Source organism: Eucalyptus grandis, chromosome 6, assembly GCF_016545825.1.
Source record: "Eucalyptus grandis isolate ANBG69807.140 chromosome 6, ASM1654582v1, whole genome shotgun sequence".
Lineage (NCBI taxonomy): Eukaryota > Viridiplantae > Streptophyta > Magnoliopsida > Myrtales > Myrtaceae > Eucalyptus > Eucalyptus grandis.
This window is the reverse complement of record NC_052617.1, coordinates 31,854,767-31,880,438: the sequence shown is the minus strand read 5'-3', so window position 1 is coordinate 31,880,438 and position 25,672 is coordinate 31,854,767. Positions and strand designations below refer to the sequence as shown.

Here is a 25,672-nt window from a genome sequence, read left to right as displayed (position 1 = left end):
CAAAACATAGAGGCCGCACTCCAAAAATTATAAACCACACCTTTGAATTTTTACAGATTAAGGGTCATTCGGATACCTTACCTTATTATTAGGTACAATTCTTATTTCTCTAAGTACAACCACTTCTTGCATGTATAGAAACGGGTTTGCCACTCTCACTAATACTTAGGATCATCGCTCAAAAGACCATTACCAAACTTACAAAAGAGATAGACTCGAAAACTTCAAATCCAATTTTCAATTTCTCTTGTTTTTCACACTGGTCAACATGCCATCTTCTGTCCGATTTTTCTTCTATGTGCACTTGAATAACTTAGCCATCATATCAATCTATACTTCCTACGGAAACCAAACATGTGCAGAAATTTTCTCAATTTAGGCTGTTGACTAAATCTTCTATTACTTCAAGCGAACTTTGACGAAGCACAAAATTACTTAAAAGCTTACATTTTATCAACGAAAAAGAAAAAAAAATAGAGAAATTTTCACAGTCCTACTTTTAAGGAGCATAAATTTTCATTCGGATGGATACGAGTCTCATAAGTATAATTTGAAAAAGCTCATCTAGAGCTTGAGGCCGTTTTAGGTTCAAATCCACTTTTCGAGCATGTTTTGGGCAATATTTTCAACTTCATAACGTATCTTTATATTAGTTTAATCGTTTAATTGATTAGTAAGTTCAATTGAGAAATCAAATATTTTTCTACCTTGAAATGAAATGTGTCAAATGTAAACAGTTTGGACCAGGGCTCGAAATAGAAAGAAAGAACCCCGCAACTAACCATTCAGAATCGGTTTTCGGGTATCAGTTTTTATTTGCACCCGCGACCGCAATTGGCCCGGTCCAATCCATGAATTCCTACTTAGTTCGGTCATGTTTGACTTTTCTGCGGATTTGAGAAAACTCAAACCTTTCCATTTCTCGAGAGATTTTGGGTGAAAGATTCATCATGTCTGTGATCTCGTTTTCATTTCTCTCTTATTTCACGTAATAAAAACTCCAAATGTCAACGCCAAATTTCAACACGTGTGTCGTCTCTCTCCCTCTCCCCCTTCTATATGTAATTTTTATTTTATTTTATTTTTCGGTCGATCTTATTCTATTCCTACTCTAACGCTCGTTCAGACTTTTGTCTTACGTTATTTCCACTCTAATGCTAACTCAGACTTTTGCTCTATCTCCTTATAGGGTGTGTAGTCGGAATTTACTCATAAAACTATAAGGTCTTCACCTCAACCCCCGAGAAGGTGGGGATTCGAACCCACCCCCTTTATGTTGGAAGGATGGCTATTAGGGCAAACTTAGTGGTTAAGGTAATATGTTCATTCTTCCAGAAGTGTGACCATGCAGGGGCATGGAAGCTTGGACAGGCGTTACGTGAGACTTTGTTTCCTTCCTATCACTTCAAGAAACCCCACAAGAAAACGGCTTCATCTCTCCATGGCTAAAGCCCAGAACCCGTTCCCGCGTCCTCTCGGAGTCCCGTCTTCTGACGACTCATCTCCTCAATTTCTCTCTTCGCGCGTTGTGTTCAATCATTGGCCCCTGCATATTCCCGCCCTCCCGAATTTTCCCGAAATTCGCGCGACGGAGATCTCCAGCCGAACCCCCATTCCACCACCCCCTTTGCGTTTCTTTCAAATTTTCGAGCTTCTGGATTCTCTGAGGACCGGTTATGCCTCCCTTCTTGTCGACCTGTGAGTCGGTGGGATCGATCGTGATGCGCAAAAATTGGAGCCGGCTAATTGAGCCTGCTGCGAGCTATCAGCAGCTTCAGAATTGTGATCAGACGCGATGTTTGGGATGCATTGCTGGTGTGAACGCCCCCTTCTAATCACAGACCGTCTGATGCAAACAAGGACCTCCAGATTCTACGGGGCAGCTTGCATAGCGGTGACGCTGTGCTATTCATTTTTGCACTCATAAGTCATCTTTTCTTGTCGTCATTGTTATAATGCGATGCCTTCGTTTAAAAAAAAAAATGAACAAATTTTGGCGTTTCCTGTGCTTATCAGGTATTCTCCAGTGCAGTTATTTGATGTTGTTGCAGCTGTTGATCTGTGTCAAGATTTCTTCCCTTGGTGTCAACGCTTGGAGATACTAAATAGTTATCCTGATGGATCATTTGATGCCGAGCTTGAGATTGGTTTCAAATTTTTAGAAGAAGGTTATGTTTCTCATGTAGAGTTGAAAAGACCTCGGTAAGCTAACTCCCAGACTACTTCCTTGCGCAGAAACATGTTTCCTTGTGTCGCTGCTTGGATGATTATGCTTGGTCAACCTACCTCCTGCTTCTTTTCATTTCTCATTTGGTCATTCCTCTGCTCCATCAGTACAATAAAGTTGGTGGAATCTGCTCTTCTTGTATGTTGAATTCCACTGTCTAATCAAACTTTAGTTCGTCGTCAGTATCAAGTAGGTGTTGAAATCATGGTGCTTGAGCAGCTGCCTATGTATAAATACATGAATTAGGACACTGACTCTTTTCATTGAATCAGAGTATATACTATGTTCATTTCGAGATCATGAGTTTGTAATGTCTAGGGAGCCTTTTTAAACTTAAGTAATTTGATATCGCCTGGTTATTGAGTACTGGTAATTTAGTTCTTATTATATGAGCCACCCTTATTATATGAGCCACCAGTGTAGGCGATCATATATTAAATATTCTCTCTCTCTCTCTCTGGAATTCAATCCCTCTGACATTCTTTTTTCTGCCACTACCAGACTACAGTGTCGCAGAGCACTCTCTTTGACCATCCGATAAACATTTGGCAATTCAATTCAGGACCAGTTCCAGGATCTTGCAGTTGCAGCATTTACTTTTTGGTGGATTTCAAGTTTCAGTCACCACTCTATCGACAAGTATGGAGCTCTCCTCTATTAGTGTGTACGACTGATTTACATTTTTCTTTCAACGTGAACTTTGAAAAAATCCGTTCTTTTTTTTTTTTTCGCCGGACCTTCTGTTCTCTTTATTTTGTTTATGTGATTAGCAAACTGAAATCTAGTGAAACAGGCATGAGAGTAGATATTGTGAGGTGACGGAGTATTTACATTTTTGGTCAAAGGTGAAGTAAATGTTTATCAACCAAATTAGGTGAATCATATACGTTGTGCAACTCATTTCTTTTGATTGAGGCATTTTTACCTAATAAATCCTACTTTTGTTTCTTCACTTGCAGTTTCATTTTTTTCTCTTGGTTCACTGGGGGTGATTGATTCACACACAGATTGGTAGAATTTGTGATTACATTGAAGGCTACATATTAGATAAGCATTCTGTTCACCTTTGTTTGCTGGGCCTCTTGAGTCTTTCACTGCGAGGGTGCTGTAGTATGATGCCTTGAGCTTGTACTGGCGACTGTGTTGCCACTGATTTGTATTGTCCATCAGTTATATGGTCATCAGATCCGATGTCTGTATCATCCTCATTGTGCATTTACAGAACTTATCCGGAGTTATCTTTGTACTGTTATAAGTTCTGGCATGTCTCAAGCCTCAACTCTGCGTGTATAGTTGTTCTGGATGTACGTGTTAAATCTATTTTCGGCCCTGTATTTACTCTGATGTTATATCCGCGTGACTGAAGAATGCATTTACAGATGATGGGTACTATTGACTGTTAATGGGACCTATATTTGGCTGGTTACTTAAAGTCTCAGTTGAACTGAAAATTATCAGCCAACATTTTGAATTGACAATGGCTTCCCTGTTGGCAGGTTGCCTCCATGCTTTTCAGGGAAGTAGTCTCTAGACTTGTTGGTTCGTTCAGTGAACGCTGCTGTTTGATGTATGGACCGGGGGTCCCCATTCAGGAAGATATTTATGGGCAGAGGGCTTAAAAGCGTGGTTCCTGGTCTCGGCACATACTGCATAGGAGGGACATCGTTGCATTATAAATTCTGGTTTAATTAATGAGCTGACCTTCATAGAGTTGTTTGCCTTTCGAGTCTCTCATAAGTCTTTTTATAAGTGTAACTGCTATTCTTCTCTTTAGATTCTTTTGGACAGTGGTTAAGGATCTGTTAGCTGGTCAATGTGGCCTCACTCTCGCTGTGTTCCTAGCAAAACATCTTCGTACCATTTTTGCCATTGCTCTTAATTGATTGTTGTCGGGACTTCTTCATGCTGAAGACATGAGTATGACTTCCTCCCCACTGGAAAGGTGCAATTAACTTATAATCTCCCTACATCATACGAAATTTCCTACACAAAGGTTAGGTCCCATGTTGTAATAATGTCTAGAAAGCTGATATACGACTGTACTTCTTTCCTTAGAAATCCCTTCATGTGCATGAAACAGTAATGCATTTCGTACTTCAGATCCTTCTTAATACACTCAGTAACTACAAGTCAACCATCTGTAGACATGCAAAGCCATTCCTTTTCCTTCCTTCGGGAAATTGGGAATGTACCATAGTCAATGCAGCTGGCAAAGCACTTTTGAGTTTAGGTGTTATGCAAACACAAAACATTTATTAAAAAAAATTACCCTATTCAAATTAGAAATCTTATTCAAGTATGTATCCCAATGTTATAAATATCCAGCCATTTGTTGATCAAACACGAGGTTGCACTATATTCTTTTGTCAAACTATGATGAAAAAGTTGTTTTGTTATCATATAATGTCTGTTGGTACCTGAGTTTTTCATTCAAAAAGGTTTTCATTGCATGTTATAAAATTTAAGAATTGAATTTAACAATATGTCAGAATCCAACTCCTAACCAAAAGCATTATTGCCTCATATTTCTGCATTTGCAATTCTCACAGCAGTAAAAAACTAGTCGCATCATGATTTTAGGGTAATTACCCCCCTTGCATTGCAAAATGAGCTTTCGCCACGTTGTCCACATTCACCGGTAACTTTTTATGTTCATTGATTTTGCTGGTATTCTTTTTTTCTTCAATTTACAATAGTCATTTATATATTAAATATCTGCTATTAACTTTTTATGATGATTTAGTAACTTATTAATAGACACTTTAGTACAAGTTAGAAATATATACAAAATTCTCATTAGTGTTATCTCTAATTGTATATTAATCAAAAGAGTCGTTTGTAATTATTATTTTAGTCATAGTTACGTATGAAATGTTAATGCTTGTATAAGTCATGCAAAATCTTTGGTCAAAGTCATACCCAGATAGCATAATTTAATTCCTCTTCTCACGCTCAAAATGCAACACCACTTTCGACTCCAACATGCAAAAGGATTCGGATTTGAAATTGGCGGTCACAAAATACAATTCTAACTTTCTTTATACAGCCAGACTTCTCCGCACTTCGATCCAGATCGGGTTTCGTCTATGTTCTCAAACTCTAAACAAATTTAAACTGATATTACGAAAAGGTTTCTGCACCGCGGGGCATATGCTAGCTTAATATATATACATAATGAGGAATGACAATCAACTATTACCTTCTAATGAAGACACATTATTGACTCTGCATTCTGCTACGCATTTTACATGTATGTTTGCCCTAGCATCAACAAAGCTAAATATTTAAGACGATAAAGAGTAAGAAATTATCATATCACCCACAGTATTCATCTTGTTCATATAAACCCAATGCAAAGAGTTTTTGCCTAATCTTTTGCAGCTGACTAGCAACACTGTTTATGCTCATCCGACTTCCGGGCACTTCATTGGAACAAGTGACTCCAATATTATATACCATAACCAAACATTCTTGAAACATGACATCGCTTTCAGGAAGCCAATGCTGAGGACCATTGGCATTGAAACGACTCTCCCTTTCTAGAAGCAGAGTGTGATATGTAATTTCCAATACTTGTTCAGGCAAAGCTGCTGCAACCAAACTATGGAGAGTGAAATTTTCTCTGAATTTGTCGTTAGTGGGACTCAGTCTTGTGAACATCTCTAGTAAGAGGATGCCGTAACTATAAACATCGCCTTCTCTCGAGACCATGCATCCCATTGCATATTCTGCCATGCATTTAGATCATAGTGTAGATGAAATTGGGATTGTTGATCATAAAAAAATAATGTGGAGCTCAGCTCATAAAAATTGGAAGTGAAGAGATTACCTGGTGGAGCATAACCAATTGTCCCTCTTAGACCCATAGAGCTCATTTGATTAGCTACAATATCAAGGGACGATCCAATGAGGAACTTCGCCAATCCAAAGTCGCCCACATGCGCAACCATTTGAGCGTCTAAGAGGACATTGCTTGGCTTTAGATCACAATGAATGATGGAAATGCGGCATTGGTGATGAAGATAATCTAGTGCAGAAGCAACATCAATAGCAATATTTATCCTTTGAATTAAATTCACATTTTTCGGAGGCTTGTTTCCATAAGATGGCATTACCTTTTGGTGTAACCTCTGTTCCAAGCTTCCATTCTCCATGAAGTCATATACTATGGCCTTAAAATCATTTCCTTGATAATCAACACTCGAGCAAACTGTTAGAATTTTCAAAAGATTTCGATGCCGGATGTTCTTTAAAACCTCGCACTCAACTGTGAAGCTCTTCAGAGCATTGCGGCCCACTAAATGAAGCACCTTCACTGCAACGACAGTGCCGTTGTTCTCTAGTACCCCCCTATAAACAGAACCAAAGCTTCCAACACCAACCAAATTGGTTGAAGAAAAACCATCAGTTGCTTTTAGAAGTGTTCTATAAGATACATTTGGACATAAAACATCAATAGAACTTGAAATCGGTTCTTGTACTGGCTTCTTCCGCCAATAGAGATATACAATGCCAAGAACAAGAGCAATTCCGAGAACGCCACAAATAACAATAGCAGACAATCTCAATACATGGACCTTTTTACTCTTGGAGCTACTGGAGATGCATTTAGGAAGCTGAAATTTTGGCAATCCACCGCAAAGCTTAGCATTCCCAATAATAGAAGTTGCACTAGCATTTTCAAAGACTCCTGCATGTGGTAGCATGCCTTCAAAATTATTGTAAGACAAATCTAGTACTTTCAAAGAATGAAGTACCTCCAAGAACTGTGGAATTTCCCTAGAAAAATTGTTGTGTGAAAGATCAATTTCTTCAATGCCTCTTAACGATCTCATCGATTGAGGAATGGACCCGTGGAAGGAATTGCCCCCCATCCTTAATGATAGCAACGTGACACAATCACCTAAGGTATTTGGAATTTCACCTCCTAACATATTTTTGGAGATGTCCAATGTAGTCAAAAATATCAATTTGCCTACTTCCATGGGTAAAATTCCTGTCAGACGATTATTAGATAACCTCAAACCCCTAGTCAGTGAAGAAAGACCCATAATTTGTGGGGGTATGGTACCACTAAGATTGTTACTCGAAAGATCAAGCATGTTCAAAAATTGGCAATTAGATAGTGTTGAAGGAATTTGACCATGATAGTTGCTCCAAGCTAAAATTAGTACGGTCAACTTGGTTAGATTTCCTAGAGAAGATGGGATTGTCCCTCCTAGGTAGTCACCACCTAACTGGAATATCGACAAATTTCGTAGGTTTCCCAAATTTGAGGGGAGAACACCTGAAAACTTGTTTTCAAACATATCCAATACTTGGAGGTTCACAAGATTTTCAATATGTTTCGGAATTTCTCCATATAGTAGATTCCTACTCACATCAAATCTTGTGAGGGTGGTGGATAAGTTACCTAGGCAATTAGGCAGCACTCCACCGAAACTATTGCGAGAAATAGCCAATATCTTTAACTTCGTGGCATTTGTTAGTGAGCAAATGAAGTTCAAGTCTTCGGGTTTTCCATGTCCAAGCTGATTTCTGAAAGTGGTGAACACTTGAAGCTCGTGCAGATTTTCCAAAGAAGGCACTTTACCTGAAAGTTTGTTATTTGCAAGTTGAATTTTCTCCAACTTTGTGCAATTTGATATTGATGGAGGAACCTGTCCCTCAAACAGATTACTGAAAATGCTAAAACCCTGAAGATTTGGAAGAGTAAAGCCTATGTCTACAGGAAGACTCCCTCGTATTTGGTTGGCTCCTACTTGGAAGCTAGTTAGAGAAGAGAGATTCAGAAATCCAGTTGGAATTGGACCGGATAGTTTGTTTTCTACCACAGAAAAGGCTTGTAATTTCGACAGGTGGCATAAGACTGGAGGAATGCTCCCACCGAAGTTATTTCGCGTAAGCTGAAGCACCTCTAGTGAAGACAAATTCCCCATGGAGGAAGGCAGGCCCCCAATTAGATCATTTCTATACAAAGAAAAAATCCGTAGATTTGATAATGAACCGACTTGTTCAGGAATTTTCCCGGTTAGTTGGTTGAAATCAAGAATAAGGCTGACAAGGTAAGAGAAAGCTGTTATGTTTTCAGGAATCTCACCAACCAATGTATTGTTCTCCAGTCGTAATATTCGTAGGCGACTCAATCGGCTGATTTGTGGAGGGATTTCATGATCGAAACTGTTGTTTCCAAGCCACAATTCTCTCAAGAAGCTGAGGTTCCCAACGTGAGGAGAGATTGACCCAGAGAGTTTCTGCGAATACAAGTCCAGAACCGTGACCCTTTGGTGCTTGCGACCGCACATGACACCATACCACTGGCAGAACCCCAAGCTATCATTCCACGAGCTGAGTATGCCGAGAGGATCCTCAGTAATTCCAGCCTTAAATGCGAGCAGAGAGAGTTTGTCAGTTTCATTTGAGATAGAGGAGACTTGGGTAGAGCATAATGCAAGCACGATACAAACAAGGAAATGGCATGATTGAAACACTGCAAAGTGAATGCTTCGAGGTTCCATGACTTGAAAACTAAGAAGAAACAAGGGAAATTGGTAAGTGCTAACAAAACTGGACGTGGAAGAGATTTATAAATTATAAGGAGGTGGCTGTTTTTGAGGTGGCAGCCAGCGAAGGCGGCCTGTCAACCATCAATCACGAACTTATTGACTCCACAGAATCCGGCTACTAATGCTCATTGCTCATTGCGTGAACTGCACTTATTAATTCAATGTGGAACATGCATTCCTCTGAATCAAACGTGACGTTAGTTCGTAACAGGACGTCGTATAATTCGTGTCCTATCTCGTAAGAATTACAAGTTTATAATGTGGTATTCTTGAATCTAGTTCTTCAAATAACTGATTATAACGAAGTCACATACAAATTTAAAAGGGGCAAAATCACAAGGGGAGGGGCACGGACGGGCGACGCCTTGGGCTCGTTTTATACGAGTCTAGTGGAAAAGCGGATATGAAGAGGAGTGACAATGATTCCTTAACCAAAACAGGAGTAATCATTCGTGAAATGAGAAGGTATCGGCCATTGATCATTGACCCGTTGACCCCGTAGAAGGATTTGTAGTGCTCATTGCGTAAAATCGCAACAACTTTTTCCCATCCACCTCCTTCTTTTTTTCTATGTAAGCACTTTGACGATAGGTCCTCAGTTTGTGAACAATAGACAATGCACAGCTGTTACCCTCGCCTGATCAACAGATAGTTGACCCGAAGGTGGAAAGAAGCTGCTTCGAAACAATGTGTCCATCGAAATGGAGAGAAACATGATCCAAAACGTATATCTCGAGGAAGTCGAGCAACTTCAATAGTGGTGGAAATGTTGGCATACACAGCACAGGTCCTTTGACTTTTGTCTCTACGAGTCCGTTTATTAAGGGACGGATGATGGACGGCATCTGGATGGCTTTCCAGGTGCTGACTTGAAGTTCCCCCACTTAGGAAAAAGAGCCTTAAAGTCCGCCCCATTTTGGAAAGGAAACCGGAAGACCGATGACCAATTGTGATTTTAGGGATGGATGATGGACTCATTCAGATGGCTTTCCACCTGTTGACTTGATGTCAACCAATGCCCTCAGACCCTTAAAGTCCGCCCACTATGGAAAAGGAACTTGAAGAGTGATGATCAATCGTGATTTCAGGGATGGATGATGGACACATTTAGATGGCTTTCCAATTGTTGACTTGACGTCAACCGATGCCCACCGAGTCCGGATTGATGAGCGGGTCATCGTCATTAACAACTATCTTTTGACTAACAACAGCTTCATCGGTCAGAATCATCTCACAGTTGATTGATAAACCTGGTCATCATTTAGAGACAACATTTTATGGCATGTATGCATGTATTAGTAATAACTAGTTATATTTCAATGTGAATAGTAACTTTCTAAGAGGAAAATTGACTTCCAACCTATTTATAGTTGATAATTTCTCCACGTGATTACTAGCCCACGTATAAAAATTAGGTAAGTGATTATGCTAGTGCCAAACTCAAATTGTTGCTCTGGCAAGAAAGATTTATACTAAATCTGTGTTTCGACATAGGGAAAAAATGCACATATGTGGCCTTTAACTTTATTCTTGAAAACAAAATAAATATGACGTTAGTGACAATAATGATTATCCACTTTATTCCCTAATTTGTTCAACATTTTCCATACTACAAACTTTTAGTAGTATCCACGCCCTTAACCTTTATTGTACATCTACGTTAAGCTATAAGAATTTTCATCTATTGCAAGAAAATCTACTGACAAGGATTACAAGATTGAATTTTCATTTAAGTGACCATCGCTATATTCGATTCTACACTCATCAGTTTGAACTAGATGTTTTATTAAATTATTAGTGTCTATTTTCAAAAACCCCAATAATTTTGTTCACATACAAAAAATGTCTGTTGTACCAAAAAATAAGGCAAAAAAAGTGCATAAGAATTTGTAAAAGATATTATTCCGCTTTTGCAACATTATGTCTATAATATTAAGCCAAAATCTTATTCGAGACTTGCTCTTTCTTTTCTTTGTCATGGACTGCATAATTCGTAAGACTTTAATTTTACGTAACGTGAGAATCGCATCATGAGATAGACTGCAAACCGCCACATTTCGATTATTTGCGTAGAGGGGATGCCATTTTGCATGCTCTTCAGCTTGAGAGTAGTTGATTGGGGAAGGAGCATCCAGAATTTTACTCTAGAAATCGTTCAGTATAGAAAGATGGTTGGCCTCCAGTTCTCCTACAGCTCAACTAATGGCGGAGTTATCTTCTGGAGATGGAATTTCTGGAGAGGAGAGGGACTTAGACAATGAATGATTCACAATCTGGGCCTGAGTTATCTCAGCATGGGATATCCTTTGAAGAATCAAATCATTTATGTTCTTCTAAGCTACAGTCTGCGCAGGGAAGGAAGAAGAACTGAACGAGCTCAATTCTCCTTCCCCATCCTGGAAGTACCAATTCGGACAGAACAAAACAAATAATTTAGAGACTCCATTGCACAAAGGAAAAAAAATTGAAGGGTCTGATTAAACATTTCGTACCATTTGAGAGACTTACGGAGCCTTTTTCTCAATGATTTAGTACCAATTTAAATTGTTAAATGCACGAGAAAGTACTTGATAGCGATGTCAAGTGCTCATTTCCGTGATGATTGTTGATTTCCTCTTGTAATGCACCTGATGACACATTGGGCAACCGCAGGAGGAGGGAACTTGATAAACCATATGTGACGAGGAATAGCATGGAACTTCTTGATGATGATGATCATGATGATCATGATGGTGGTGGTGGTGGTGGTGGTGATGATGATATAATAATAATGATACTGATGATAATGATGATAATAATGATGACGATAATAATAATAATAATAATAATAATAATAATAATAATAATAATAATAATAATAATAATAATAATAATAATAATAATAATAATAATAATAGTAATAATAATAATAATAATAATTAATGATGATGATGAAGATAGATACAAAAAGAAAAGAAATTCAAGGACATATTGCTCAAATATCTATACATGACGGTGTACAATCTAACTACTGTTGAGGAAATTTTCCTAAATGATTTTAAAGATCGACAAAACCTTTTCATAAGTATTTTATAATTTTGATGATAAGTTTTGCAAGTGTGGTGCTTGGAGCAAATATATTCATCAGATTCAAGATACTAGCAAATCCAGTTCTCTACGTCAAGATATGATTATATCTTGTTGATCAAAGGAAAATGTGTAATTTGCAAGGATTATCAAGACAATCAAATGATAGGAGAACTTTCCATATTTTCGTAGGACGTGAAGCGCAACGGCTAGTAAATTGGACTGGATTACTTTATATACTTATTGATTGTCCATGAGGGACGATATCCACGCAATCTTTCCCCTATTGAAGGATCGGAATTCTTGTGATAATTAATTGGAGATGAGACACACTTTCCAAACGGAGTAATCAACTTATGGAAACCTTATCTCTGTTGTATGGGCAGCAAAATCAAGAGAAGCTCTATTCTTAGCATCCTAGAAGCAATCGGATTGTCCTGAATCATTCAAAGTCCAACGGGTGGATTGGATGAATGATCCTCAGAGTTTGTGTCACGCCTTGACTCTTGAGAACGCGCACATCCTACTACGGTCGATACAAATGCAACTTCCCAGGACTAGTCGCCGACTCTTTCATCGAACAAATTAAAAGTTCAAGGATGATATTGAACATTAAGTTAAAGTTTAGAAACCGTATTGAATAAATTAAAAATTCACGAACCACATTGCATAAATGGTCAAAATTCGTGAACCATTTATGTCATTTTTCCAACTTAATAATAAGGAAGATAGACACAAAATGATATTGAAAGACATATTGCACAAATATTTATATGTAGCAATATCTAGTCAAACTATCCCATGGTGCGTGGCCGGCTATGGCAGTGTCACCTGAATGACGCCAACCCCTCGTTCTCCCTCCGTTTGATGTTTATTTTCCGTTTTCTCTTTTTCTTTTTATTTTCATCTTTTTCAAATTTTATTTGTCTAAAATTTCGAAAACAGTTAGTATATTCTAATTGCCGCAATAAGATGCCATATAATATGACAAGTCAGCATTTAACGGCGACATCAGCATCTCCATTTATGTTTTCGATGGAAGGACTGACTCGAACAGAGAAAAAAAATAGTTTAGGGACTGAATTACATTTAAAAAAAAGTTAAGGGACTTGAGTAAACATTATGCAATAATTCAGAGACCCCGATACCTTTATCCCTAAATCCGTTATGCATGTTTTTCTATTCTATTGATTCTTATAATTGTCTCATATCTAATTTTTTAAATAGCACTATTAGTCTATTCACTAACAAGTTTTGCTTGCTATCTATTTGGAGGAGCAAAAAGACACCATAAGCAATCGCGCACGAAAGTAGCGCTTGTGTGAGGACTAGTATGGATATGGGAAAATTTCTAGTAAGGACATGAAATGCCCTCATTTTCTCAAATAAATGCTTGAAATGAACATTTTTTCAAATAAGGACACGAAGTACTCTCATTTTCTTGAATAATGACTTAAAGTGCACCTTATTTCAAATAACAAGTTTTGAAGAGCAAGTTTTCTTTGCTATCTACTTGGAGGAGCAAAAAGACACCATGAGCAATCACACTATTCGTGAAATTCTAAACGCAAGTGCACGTATCGAACAAGTAATATAATGATGAAATAAAATATCGTCCCACGGAGATCGATGATTAATAAACTAATTAAATACTAAAATAGATTAATTCTAAAATTTATCTAACAAATCAAAATATAATTAAGAATAAATTAAAAACAAAATTTGTAGACTAAATGCAGTAAATCGATCAGATAAATATGTTAGAGCATCCGATTTCACCATAACCACTAGATATAAATTTCAAACTGTTGTGAATACAAGAACGATATCAAACATGTGATAGCGGAATTTCCTAATCTATTTACTATCCTATCTCTAGGTATAACAAACCTACTCAGCTTATTAATCCACTATATCTCTATGTGAATTAAAATAAATATGAGTGCATTAAAAACTATGAATATTCCCGGTTTACAATGAGTTTTTTGGATCACCTTATCACCGAAAGCTACACAAATAACGCGGTATATATCTATCCACGTTTAATTCATGGTTATACATTATAATGAGCAATTGCATATTATCACTTCTCAGTCTCAAACATGCACATCAGATCATTCAAGTGGTGGCTAGTCACTCAAAAGCATTAAGCACAATAATATATAACTCACATGAATGAAATCAATTATAAAACATAAAAATCATGAAATTCACATCATCATGATTAGGCTACATCGTAGCCCTAACAAAAGAAAATTAGAACATATTAGAAGAAAAATAAAAATAAAAATATAGATCAAACCCAGCATCTTGAATCAAAGGACAAGAATTCTGTCACCACTTTTGTCTTCTCTTCAAAATACTTGAAAAACTCTCAGAAGAATGAAAAACGATCTAACCAAAAACCCTCCCAAAACCTAGCTGCTCTCTCTCTTTCCTATTTATAGGAGATCTAAAATATCTATCTCCCAACGCTTGCAGATAAAATTAGGGAACAAAATCAAGAATTTCCTTATTTGATATCCATCTTCCACTATTGCTTTTATTTGAATTCTTGATAATTGCCATTCTTTTCCTTATCTTCTCCATATATCATTATTCTGCATAAATAAGGAAAATTCAAATAATAAGAAGGAAATCCAAATATTTTCTCATAGATAATGCATTAATTGTTGCCTAAAATAGGTAAAATAACTCTATTTTTATAGAGTTATCACGCACACAAGAGTGGTGCTTGTGTGAGGATGTAGCGCTTGCATGAGGACTAGTACAAAATATTAGGAAAATTTCAAATAAGAAATTGAAATGTCTTCATTTTCTTAAATAAACTTTAGACCCATAATTTTATTTCTCAAATAAGGGCATGGAATGCTATCATTTTCTCAAATAATAACTTGAAATGGATCCTATTTCAAATAAGGACTTGTAATTTTATTTTATTTTTTTAAGTTTTAGCCCTTTTTTCTTTTTTTTTGAGTTTGTCTTTTTGGAAATAATAATAGAAAAAGGAAAAGATAAAGAGAAAAGGAAAGAAAATAAAAATAAAAATAAAAATAAGTAAAGGATGAAAATGCCCTTGACTAATTGGTGAGGTTAGGCCATTCTTTGAGATTGGCATAGCCACTTTGTATTTTTATTTAAGAAAATGAGGGCACTTCAAGCTTTTATTTGAAACAATGTCACTTCATGCTCTTATTTGAGAAAATGAGGATATTTTAGATCCTTATTTGAAATTTTACTTGTGAATACTAATCCACTTTCTCCTCTTGTTTTGATAATTTTGAATAGGATCCCACTACAAATATGGATGGCGATATTATGACTAGTAGACCACACTGCATCTGTCTGAGGACGCAATTTATGAAATACAAAAATTAATTTAATATATTAATTGATTATGTAACAATACTGTATGTGCTTAAATAAATGAATATTGTTCAATCAACTAACAAAAAGTAAACAAAACACTACAATGTCAATCAATTATATCGAATTTTGCATCCTTAGAATTCCCAGAAGGAACATTTTCTCAAAGCCAACGGCGAGCATCAATGTGAACTCATAAGTCGAACATTTTGTGGTAGGTGTGAAGTTCCTACTGTAAAACTCAAGGAGAGGTAGCTACTTGGTCGTTTCCTCTCACCCTTGGAGCAAAAAAAGAGAAATTTCCAAAAATCCCTATGAAGCGGTGTTAGTTTTTCACGGTTCCTTCTAATCTTGACTCTAATTCAAAACATCTCTAGACTTGTTTACTTTGACCCAATAACCCCATAAGATTTTGTTTTTCAAAGTTTCCTTCGAAGTTGACTTTAATTTAAGACACTCCTAAACTTAATCATTTTGACCCAATAGCCACTTAAGTTTGCAATGAAAATAACGAGCAGCTAATGAATACATGCTTGCGCGCGCATGTCTGCACCTTTTTCGGGGGCATTTTAGGGGTTGTTTGTTTTAATTTTGTTTCTGTTCCTCGAAACAAAAATTTATGTTCTTTTGTTCCGGGGAACAAAAAAAAAAACAGGAACGCGTCTATTTACACTTTTGTTAGGGAATAGATTTAGAACAAAAACAAAAAGTAGAAAAACTTGTTTCTTGTTCTTGGAAATACTTTCGAGAAACAATTTTTTCTCTCCTATTTTTTCCTTCTCTTTCTTTTCTTCTTCTTTTTTTTTTTGGCCGGTCGCCAGCCTCGGCCATGGCTAGAGATCGGCCGTCGAGGGCCGCCGACCTCACCGGAGCGTCACCAGTCCTCGGCGAGGCTCGGCCTCGCCAAATGTGGGTGAGCTCGAGCTCACCTAGCCAAGGCGAGGCCGAGCCTCACACACCTAGGCTAGGCGAGGCTCGGCTTGGCCGAGGGCCGGAGAGCCTTGCCATGGTTGGGCGAGGCTACCGGCATGGCAAGGCTCTCCGGCCCTCGTCGGCCGATCACCGGCCATGGCCAAGGCCGGTGACCGGCCCAAAGGAAGAAAAATAAAAAATAAAAAGGAAAATTAAAATTAAAAAATTAAAAAAAAAAAATTATACAAGTTTACTAAACGTATTTCTGTTCTTTTTCTATTCCAGAACATAAATTTTGTACAGTTGCCATACGCGTTCTTCTCGTTAAAAACTATTTCCCAAAATAGAAATAGTTTTTTCTATTTCGTTCCCTTGAAATAATTTTTGAATGAAACATTACTAAACGCAACCTTAGTTTGAAAAATAAAGAACATTTTTTTCCCATGCCAATCACAAGCACATAAAATGTAAAAAGAAAACCCAAATTCTTCCCAACTTTACATATCATAAAGAAAAAGTTCAGATTTCTCGGATATTAATAAATAAATAAAAAATTGAAGATGGGGGATCAGTGCACATGCGGGAGGAGAGCTACAATGAGGATGTTGATTTGTGGACTAAAACATTTTTTTATTTATTGAAAAACACCGGTGTTATAGATATTCAAGATTTCTTAAACAAAAAAAACCCAATAAAAGGGCATTCAAATAACGGGCCCGTTTGGTTCGGCTTTTGGGGAATGCATTTGCCAAAATGCAAATACCTTTGGGTAAAGAAGGTTTTCCAAAATGCAAATATCGTTTGGTAAAATTTACATTTGTAAATGACTTTTATTAAATTAAAAAAACAAAAAAAAATCTATTTTCTTTTTTGAAGTCCGCCACCGAACCGCCGGGATCCGTGGCCGGATCGTTGGATCCAGGTGGTCGGATCGTCGGATCGGCGGCGGATGGCCGATCTCGGCCGCCGGGGTCATGCGACCTTGGGCGACCGTCGCCGGGTCGCGCGACCTCGGCGGCGGTCGCCAAGGTCACGCCGGCGGCCGGATGGCCAGATCGGCCACTGGGTCACGCGACCTCAAGTGGCCGTTGCCCGGGTCACGCGACCTTAGGTGGCCGTCGCCGGGGTCGCGCGACCCAGTGACTAGGCGACGGCCGCGCGCGACCCGGCAACCATCGCCTAGGTCGCGCAACCTCGGGCGACGACGGCCGGGGTCGCGGCTGGCGGCCGGATGGCCGATTTGGCCGCCCGGGTTGCGCGACCTCTGCAACCGTCACCTTGGGTCGTGCAACCCGAGCAACCGAGCAACGGCCGCGTAACCCGGGCGGCGACCGTCGCTTGGGTTGCGAGATCCGGCGTCACCCGAGGTCCGGTGACGGTCGCCGTGGTCGGGCGACCCTCAAGCGCTTGATCGCCGGCGCGCGCCATCCCTTTGCCGGTGGTCGTCGGCCTCTGACCAGCAGCTTGGAGAGGTTGGAGAAGATGAACAGTAACCGAGCTACTTGCATTCCCAAAATGCAACTTCCCAAAGCACCTCAACCCTTGCATTCAACTAAAGTCCTTTAGAGTCACTTGGATATACAATTGCATATCGTCAAAGTTGTCCAAAAAAACGAACTAAACACATTTGTATTTGGCCAAGGGACTTTAGAGCCCAAATGAACATTCCAAATCTTTGAACCAAAAATGCGCTAACATATCCCATAAAGAGTTGGGAGGGACGGCCGGACGGGCCACCCAGGATAAGGAGGGAGAGGGTATATGTTTGTTGGGCCTTTACTACCCAGTTAGGTATTTCTTGTGTGCGAAAAAGTACTAGATAAGGTCAACTAAAGGTTTTTTTTTTCCTCCGTTTCAATTCAGCAGTTTAAGGGTTACAACGGTTCTTAGACCAAAATGTCCCTATAAAAGGCACAAAGTATACACATGAGCACATCTTCATGAATCAATTGTTATATCCATCGGTATTGAGTTCGGAGCTTATTGGGTCAAAGTGATTAAGTTTAGAAGATTATAATGTAAAATGATAATCCTCAGTGAGTATTTTAAATACAGTCAGGACAAAATTTAAAAATAAAGAAAAAAAGAATAAGAAGGAAGTCACTTCAGGATTATTGAGTCGAAATGATGAAGGTGGAGGACATTTCCATATAGATTCAAGTTCAAAGGGAGAGCTTTGACAAAGGAGTCTAGAATAGCTAGAGTGCCAAAACTTGGTACGATGGAACACTTAAGTGTCAAAAATTAGGAAAATGACACTTTAATATCAAAATTGGAGTAAAATGGATCAGTTAAGTGTCAATAGCGAGAAAATCCGACCAAATCGCTGACATGGTGATTTTCCGACGAGTTAAGTGCATCGTTTTACATGCCGACGTGGCTAAATAAGTGCAAAACGGCATTGTTTTACCGCAAACGCGGGTAAATAATTGAAATAAAAATTAATTAAATTTGATGTAATTAATTTTTATATTAAAATTTGAATTGTGCCAAAATAACGTCGTTTTTGTATTTCTTTGCTAAGTTAGTCTTTTCCGACAAACCATGTAAAAGAGTAAAATTTATAAAAAATTATCATGTAGGATTTTCGGCGGGATTTGTCAGATATGGCACTCAAGTATTCTATCTTTCAAAAAAGTAGCATTTAAGTATCACTTTCTTAGTTTTTATTATTTAAATATTCATTTGTGTCAAATTTTAGTACTTGGGTGTTTTTTACCTTCGACAAAGGGAAGCCAATTAATGGGTTTTCGGAGATTCTAAGGAAAATAACCAGAACAAGAACACACGGTTTACGGCCTGGTCTGTAGCCAAACAAGGGCCCTCCTTAAAGCCTACCTGCATCGCTCCCACTAAGCTCGACCCTCCCTTGTTCAGAGCAGAGACATCCCCTCATCTCCTCCTCATTTCGAGGACCCTCCATCGATCGGTTCGCGAGCTTTTCCATCCATGGCCTACGCTTCTCTGTCCAAACCTCACCGATGGAAACCAGCACTCGCCCCGCGCATCCCCGGAATCTCTCTGAACTCGCAGCTCCTTCGTTTCTGTAGCTCGACCGAGCAACCGATCCCGGGGGTCGATCATAAGCCTTCGGAGAATGCTTCCCCGCACTCGCAGCCCGAACCCACAACCCAATCCGGACCCTCGAGCGCTGCGGAAGCTCGAGAGAGGCCGAGGCAGAGGTCCCCGCGAGGTAAGGCTCGGAACCCAGAAAAGGTAGAGGACATAATATGTAGGATGATGGCTAATAGAGCATGGACGACCCGCCTACAGAACTCGATCCGGGCTCTGGTCCCCGAATTCGACCACTCGCTGGTTTACAATGTCTTGCACGGGGCTCGCAACTCGGAGCACGCGCTCCAGTTCTTCCGGTGGGTTGAGCGGGCCGGGCTGTTCCGCCATGACCGCGAGACCCACTTGAAGATAATCGAGACTTTGGGCAGGGCTTCTAAGCTCAATCACGCGAGGTGCATTCTCTTGGATATGCCTAAGAAGGGTGTTGAGTGGGATGAGGACTTGTTCATTGTGATGATAGAGAGTTACGGTAAAGCGGGCATCGTTCAAGAGGCTGTGAAGATGTTTATGAAGATGAAGGAATTGGGTGTCAGTAGGACTGTCAACAGCTATGATGCTGTGTTTAAAGTGATTCTGAGGCGCGGTCGATATATGATGGCGAAACGGCTCTTTAATGCAATGCTGAATGAAGGGATTGAGCCGTCTCGTCATACTTACAATATCATGATTTGGGGGTTCTTTTTGTCTATGAGACTGCGTACTGCACTTCGGTTCTTTGAGGATATGAGTAGCAGGGGCATTTCACCTGATGTGGTGACATACAATACGATGATCAATGGTTACTATAGGTTCAAAAAGATGGACGAGGCAGAGAAGCTGTTTGTGGAGATGAAGGGAAAAAATATAGCGCCTACTGTTATAAGCTATACAACCATGATTAAAGGGTATGTTTCACTTGGACGTGTTGATGATGGGTTGAGATTGCTTGACGAGATGAAGTCATATGGCATCAAGCCAAATGATGTCACCTATTCAACTCTTTTACCAGGGCTCTGTGAAGCGGAGAAAATGGCTGAAGCTCAGTCCATTTTGAAAGAGATGGTGGAGAGATACATGGCCCCCAAAGACTATTCAATATTCTTGAGATTACTGACATGTCACTGCACGTCAGGTGATATGGATGCGGCTGTCGATGTACTCAAGGCCATGATTAGGTTGAGCATTCCAACAGAAGCAGGCCATTATGGTGTCCTAATAGAGAACTTTTGCAAAAATAATGCGTATGATAGAGCAATTAAGTTGCTTGATAAACTTATTGAGAAGGAAATCATATTGAGGCCACAAAATACTTTGGAGATGGGACCTGAAGCATATAACCCAATGATTCAATATCTTTGCAATCATGGGCAAACAGGAAAAGCTGAAATCTTTTTCCGACAGTTGCTGAAAAAGGGTGTCCAAGATTCAGTGGCCTTCAACAGCATAATTTGCGGTCATTCAAAAGAAGGGAATCCTAATGCTGCTTTTGAAATCTTGAAGATAATGGATAGAAGAGGGGTTCCAAGAGATGCAGATTCTTATAAGTTGCTCATTGAGAGCTACCTGAGGAAAGGCGAACCGGCTGATGCAAAGACGGCACTTGATAATATGATAGAAAGTGGATACGTTCCAGATTCATCTGTCTATAGGTCAGTGATGCAGAGTCTATTTGAAGATGGTAGAGTTCAAACTGCGAGCAGGGCAATGAAGAGTATGGTGGAGAAGGGGGTGCACGAGAATATGGATTTGGTCGCGAAGATTTTGGAAGCTCTCTTAATGAGAGGTCATGTTGAGGAAGCCATTGGGAGGATGGACTTGCTAATGCAGAGCGGCTGTTCACCTGACTTCGATAATCTTCTCTCTGTTCTTTCAGAGAAAGGGAAGACGATTGCTGCTCTTAAGCTGCTAGATTTTGCTTTGGATAGAGATTGTACCATCGACTTCTCGAGTTATGATAAGGTTCTGGATGCTCTTCTAGGATCAGGGAAGACTCTCAATGCCTATTCGATTTTATGCAAAATCATGGAGAAAGGAGGGGTTTCAGATTGGAGGAGCTGCGGTGATCTGATAAAGAGCCTTAACCAAGAGGGGTACACAAAGCAAGCAGATGTTCTTTCTAGAATGATTAAAGGAGGTGAGAAAACTGGCATTCACAAGAAAGGGAAAAAACAAGCGAAGGTTTCAATTTGATTTCTGTTGCCGTGCATTTTGGTCTAGTCAACTTTTTTCTTGGTGAGGACTGTTAATGTGGATGCTCCTGGCCAGTGGAAGTTTCAAGGTGCCAATCCCAAATGCCAGACTCTCACTGTTAATTTCATCGGAGTTCAATTCTGATCTTTAAAATTGCAACTTAGCACTGACCCTTTTGTTTACAGTTACTGCTACTTCTTTGTGGGTCTTTTTTTTGCACAATTTCTTTGTGGGTCTTTGAATAATATATTTTTGGAGCCATTGCTGATTAGGCGAGTAGCTTTTGGGCTTAAAAGATTTGGATTGTTGGATGGGTTTGTAAACTGTCTTGGTGTAAGCTTCAAGCTGCAGCTATACATTGAATTTATCCCTTTTGCACATGCTGTTACTACTTTTCATTTTCTTTTTTGAAATAATTGTTGTTAGCGATTCAAACTAACATAATTGTGCTTATTTATTTTATTTTCTTTCATCAGAGTTTAACCGTGTTCCTCTCAAAATATCAGTTGAACTGTGGCATTCCTTTTCTAAGATGATTAGTGATTCTAGTAACTAGCTGATCCTCTAGTGATGCTTCAGTGCTCTAATTTCTTGAGTTCATGTAGTTTAGTTTGGTTGAGCAAGGGGTGTTTTGTTGGTTTCATCTGTAGCTTCATTATTGATTTGAAACCGATGGTGTTTGAGCTGGCGCCTTTCTGATCAAGCCATTGAAATAGCGAGAAAAAGAGAATGTAGGAGGGGAAACAGAAAGAAGGGACGAACCTGCTTAGTTGGTGCACTTTAGGAAATTGCCGCAGTTCAGGTATGATCTAAATCAGATTCTCTTATTTCTGCGCTTTAGTCAGCAAATTGGTTTTAGATAATGGGAGGAGATTGTGGACCCCGTAAGATGGTCATCCTGTTTTGTGAAGCTTTTTAGTGATGACTCTCTTTCCAAATCACTTTCTTTTGGATGGCAGTCCTCATGTTAATGTAAATTTCTAACTCTTGATGCAGTGTTTTTCTCATGCTCGAGCAGTGTAAAACCACTGTATGTTCTGCTTCCCTTGGGCTTCAGAACCTGCAGTAGCTTGCATAAGCCTTCACATTTTGGCTCACGTAGAAAAAATTGTTTCCTTATGATAATATAACTGTGAATTCTTTTTTTGGTCCTGAACGAGCTTCTTAAAGGAGCTAGTGATGGGCCCAGAAAAAGGCCCACCCTGGGAAGATGACCCAATAAAACCCCCATGTCGCAGAGATGGGGATCGAATCCACAACCCACTCCTGATAACCATGCCTGCCCGCCGCGCCGCCCCCCCCTTCTTTTCCTTCCCCAGCGTGCCGCCAATCTGCCCATTACCAGAAGGAATGGTCACCACTAGGGCAAACCCAACCGTGACTTATTTTGCGAGCCTGGCACTAATTGTAAGAATGGCATAGAAGGCTGATGCAGCATGTGTTTTTAGTGTCTTCTCATGTCCCATTTGCTTTCGTCTTCTTATCAAACAGCATCGTCTGTTCATTGCCAGGCTAGAAAACTTACCTTGCAACTCAGTGGGAATGCTTGATTTACGGTATACATGAACAAAAATGTTCATCTACTTATGCCTCATCCATAAGACTATTAGTTATTCCTTTACAGCACAATGTTATCCCTCTGTTCCATTGACTATTTTCCATCTGATTGCTAGTTTGCACATATTTGAGTTTTCCCTGGAGCTCTAAGTTCTTTTAGACAGGCTGACATATATATATATTGGAGCCTGGTAAGAGTGATCTGGAGACATCTTGACATGGCAATTGTTGTGGCTTTTGTTGTTCATTTTTTGCTTTAGCATGGTTTTGGTAACTCATGTCATGCTTATTTATATTTATAGGACGATCGTCCCTCTATGACTTTACTCCTAGTAAAAGCGACAAGCGTTCTCGCTGACACCTGTTGTTGAGGAAAACCGTGGACCATTACTAGACAAATGAACTATTCTTTCCTCAGAATGTGTACATTTATTGTCATTTGCTTGCAATAAACAATAGCTCCTATTAGGCGGTTATTCTATGTCAGCATAAAATGTGGTATAGACCTTACATGGTGTACTGTATACTCGGTCATCCTTAAGGGTCTCAAATGGCACTTTGATGGAAACAGAAAACGATGGTGGTTGCTGCCATATGATCTTTTCTTGTCTCTCCTTTTCTTATGGGGATTCAAATGCTTGGAATTCCTCAACAGAATGAATGTTCTTGGCTGAAGGGATTGTGTTCATCGTATCGCTCTAACTTCTCAACTGTAACATTCCGTCTTTACCAGCTATCTGTATGCATGTACTGTGTATAAATTCTCCCAGGCCAATTCTTTTGTGGAGCATTAGACTTGTGTTCGTTTAAATGATGGTTCAAACTGGCGAGTGGCTTCTCTGGAACTGGTTTACATGAATTAAAGCTGCGTTCAGTTTCAAACTTTGTGAAGCACTAATCAGTGTTCACAACTATTACAAGAGGCTTTATGTCTTGTTTGTAGATGTTCTGATGTGATGTTGGGTCGACTTAGAAGAAGTTTTTTCTGGTTCTAAGATGAAAGAAAAATAGCTTTGTACTTGCATCATTTTTTAATGAAATGGAGGTTGTGCTTTGTTAGTTGCGATGGTCATCTATTTTGGTAGCTTATAAGTCTCAAATATCTTCTTGGTACAATCTTGCCCAAGAAACATTCCGCTTTGCGGGCTCAACTTTGATATCTTCCATGTACAGAAGCTAGCTGTAGATGGAGCACCCGGGTTCTAGCAACACAAGCCACGAGATGTTTCTTAGTTACAATAGCTGCATAACCCTTCGTGTTCTGGACGGAAATTCATGTTTTCAGCTAGAGCAGCATTAGAATTGCGTCTCGGGGGACTCCTTCACTGTCATGCTTGCAGCACTTTGATGTCAACATTTTGAAGTCAGTGGTTTTCCTGTGTTGGTGTCTTGGTTAGTACCAACTTGTGATGTCGTCCTCCGTAGTGAAGCATTACATCTACACAGTCAGGTACAGGACAGGACGATGCGAAATAAAAGATCTCAGTCTTACTTCACATACAGTGCATTGTCGATTGAGTCGTTGCGTAAAATATTCAGCGAGGAACTGTTTGTATTCGTTGAGCGGATCGTGGCTTTTATGTTGCCGATATATCGAGACCTTCGTACTGGAGTTTGTACGTATCTTTCTTTTTTTCATTCTTTTTTCCGGTTCGGTCGCTCGAGGGAAGATGATCTATCACTTGATGATCCTTTCTCAGGTCTCACGGTTTTTTTTTACCGAGTAGGGGGAATTAGAATTCTAACTAATGAGGCGATTTTGTCAAAACTAAGGAATAATGGGAAAAAAGAAGAAGAAAATAAACATTAAAAATCAAGTAAAAAAGAGGGTATTAAAAAAAAAAAAAAAGAGGGTGACTAACACTGTACACCAGCGTCACTCGATTGTGGTGAGCGGAGACGCCGGTGGGGGTGGGGCAACCTCAGCTAGGAAAAATCCTTGCCAGTGCGTGTGTTGAACTTGTTTAGTCGGTGCTGATGTGGTGTTGATGTGTCATTCCACTTCAGCATCTCCGTTTTTATTTTGATTGGAAGAATCACCTTGAATTGAAAAAAAAAAAAAGCATGTAATTGAATGATTTGGAAAAGTTTAAAAACTACAATAGCTTTGTCCCTAATTTTAGGAATATATATATATATAACGACGATATAGAACTTTCAAAACTCTGAGGTAGCAAAAACATGGCCCAAATCCAATCCCCAACTGGGGCAGAAGGTAAAAAAATATTTTCTTATTTCTTATTTTGGACTCAAGTAAGGCACAAACAAGAGGCTACGAAAATTAAGCGGAGGCCAGTGTTCTAACACTATCGGTGTGATGTTTGTATGTGAGAAATATATAAGGGTCGATGCAAGGGCATTTGTGCTAAGAATTCGATTACGAATAATTATCATCATCATCGATCCCGTTATTTGAATTAATCATCATGCATAAATTAATCATGAGTTGACTAGGAGGGGCCAAAACTAGTTATCGCGTCTATGAAGCGATTTTTATATCTCGCTTGAAAAGTTAGATGCAGGGTAGGTGAGTGGTGTGTTCGACAATGCTGATAAGATTAGCCATGCTATTTTCGACAGTAATCTACGGGTAACGCACCTTCAAAAAGATTGAATGACAATTGGGCCTTTACGGGGCAGGCCGACCATGCCGATGTCGAAAGAGACCACATGGGCTCTGCTTAGATAACGCCGACGTAACGAGGAGGGAGGGGCCGTGCGGGGGCAGAAAGAC

At 39.4% G+C, this 25,672-nt stretch overlaps 2 protein-coding genes across 2 annotated transcripts; one reads left to right on the top strand and one right to left on the bottom strand.

Annotated features, from left to right (window-relative positions):
• Positions 1-5,244: 5,244 nt before the first annotated feature.
• LOC104430593 (probable LRR receptor-like serine/threonine-protein kinase At3g47570) lies at positions 5,245-8,754 on the bottom strand. Its single transcript, XM_018867174.2, has 2 exons — positions 6,057-8,754; positions 5,245-5,955 (listed from the first exon to the last, which is right to left on the bottom strand). Exons 1-2 carry the CDS (start codon positions 8,743-8,745, stop codon positions 5,543-5,545), a joined length of 3,102 nt encoding a protein of 1,033 aa, XP_018722719.2. The 5' UTR covers positions 8,746-8,754; the 3' UTR covers positions 5,245-5,542.
• A 10,185-nt stretch (positions 8,755-18,939) lies between these two features.
• On the top strand, positions 18,940-21,820 carry LOC104449326 (pentatricopeptide repeat-containing protein At2g37230). The gene has a single exon (XM_010063448.3). The coding sequence runs from the start codon at positions 19,087-19,089 to the stop codon at positions 21,379-21,381; it is 2,295 nt and encodes a 764-aa protein (XP_010061750.2). The 5' UTR covers positions 18,940-19,086; the 3' UTR covers positions 21,382-21,820.
• Positions 21,821-25,672: the final 3,852 nt, after the last annotated feature.

Bases quoted from the DNA above. Each gene is read 5' to 3' on its own strand.
- LOC104430593 (XM_018867174.2), bottom strand. From the start codon at position 8,745: ATGGAACCTCGAAGCATTCACTTTGCAGTGTTTCAATCATGCCATTTC. The intron at 5,956-6,056 runs GTAATCTCTTCA...AATGCATGGCAG, and splicing joins AATTGGTTATGCTCCACCAG to AATATGCAATGGGATGCATG.
- LOC104449326 (XM_010063448.3), top strand. From the start codon at position 19,087: ATGGCCTACGCTTCTCTGTCCAAACCTCACCGATGGAAACCAGCACTC.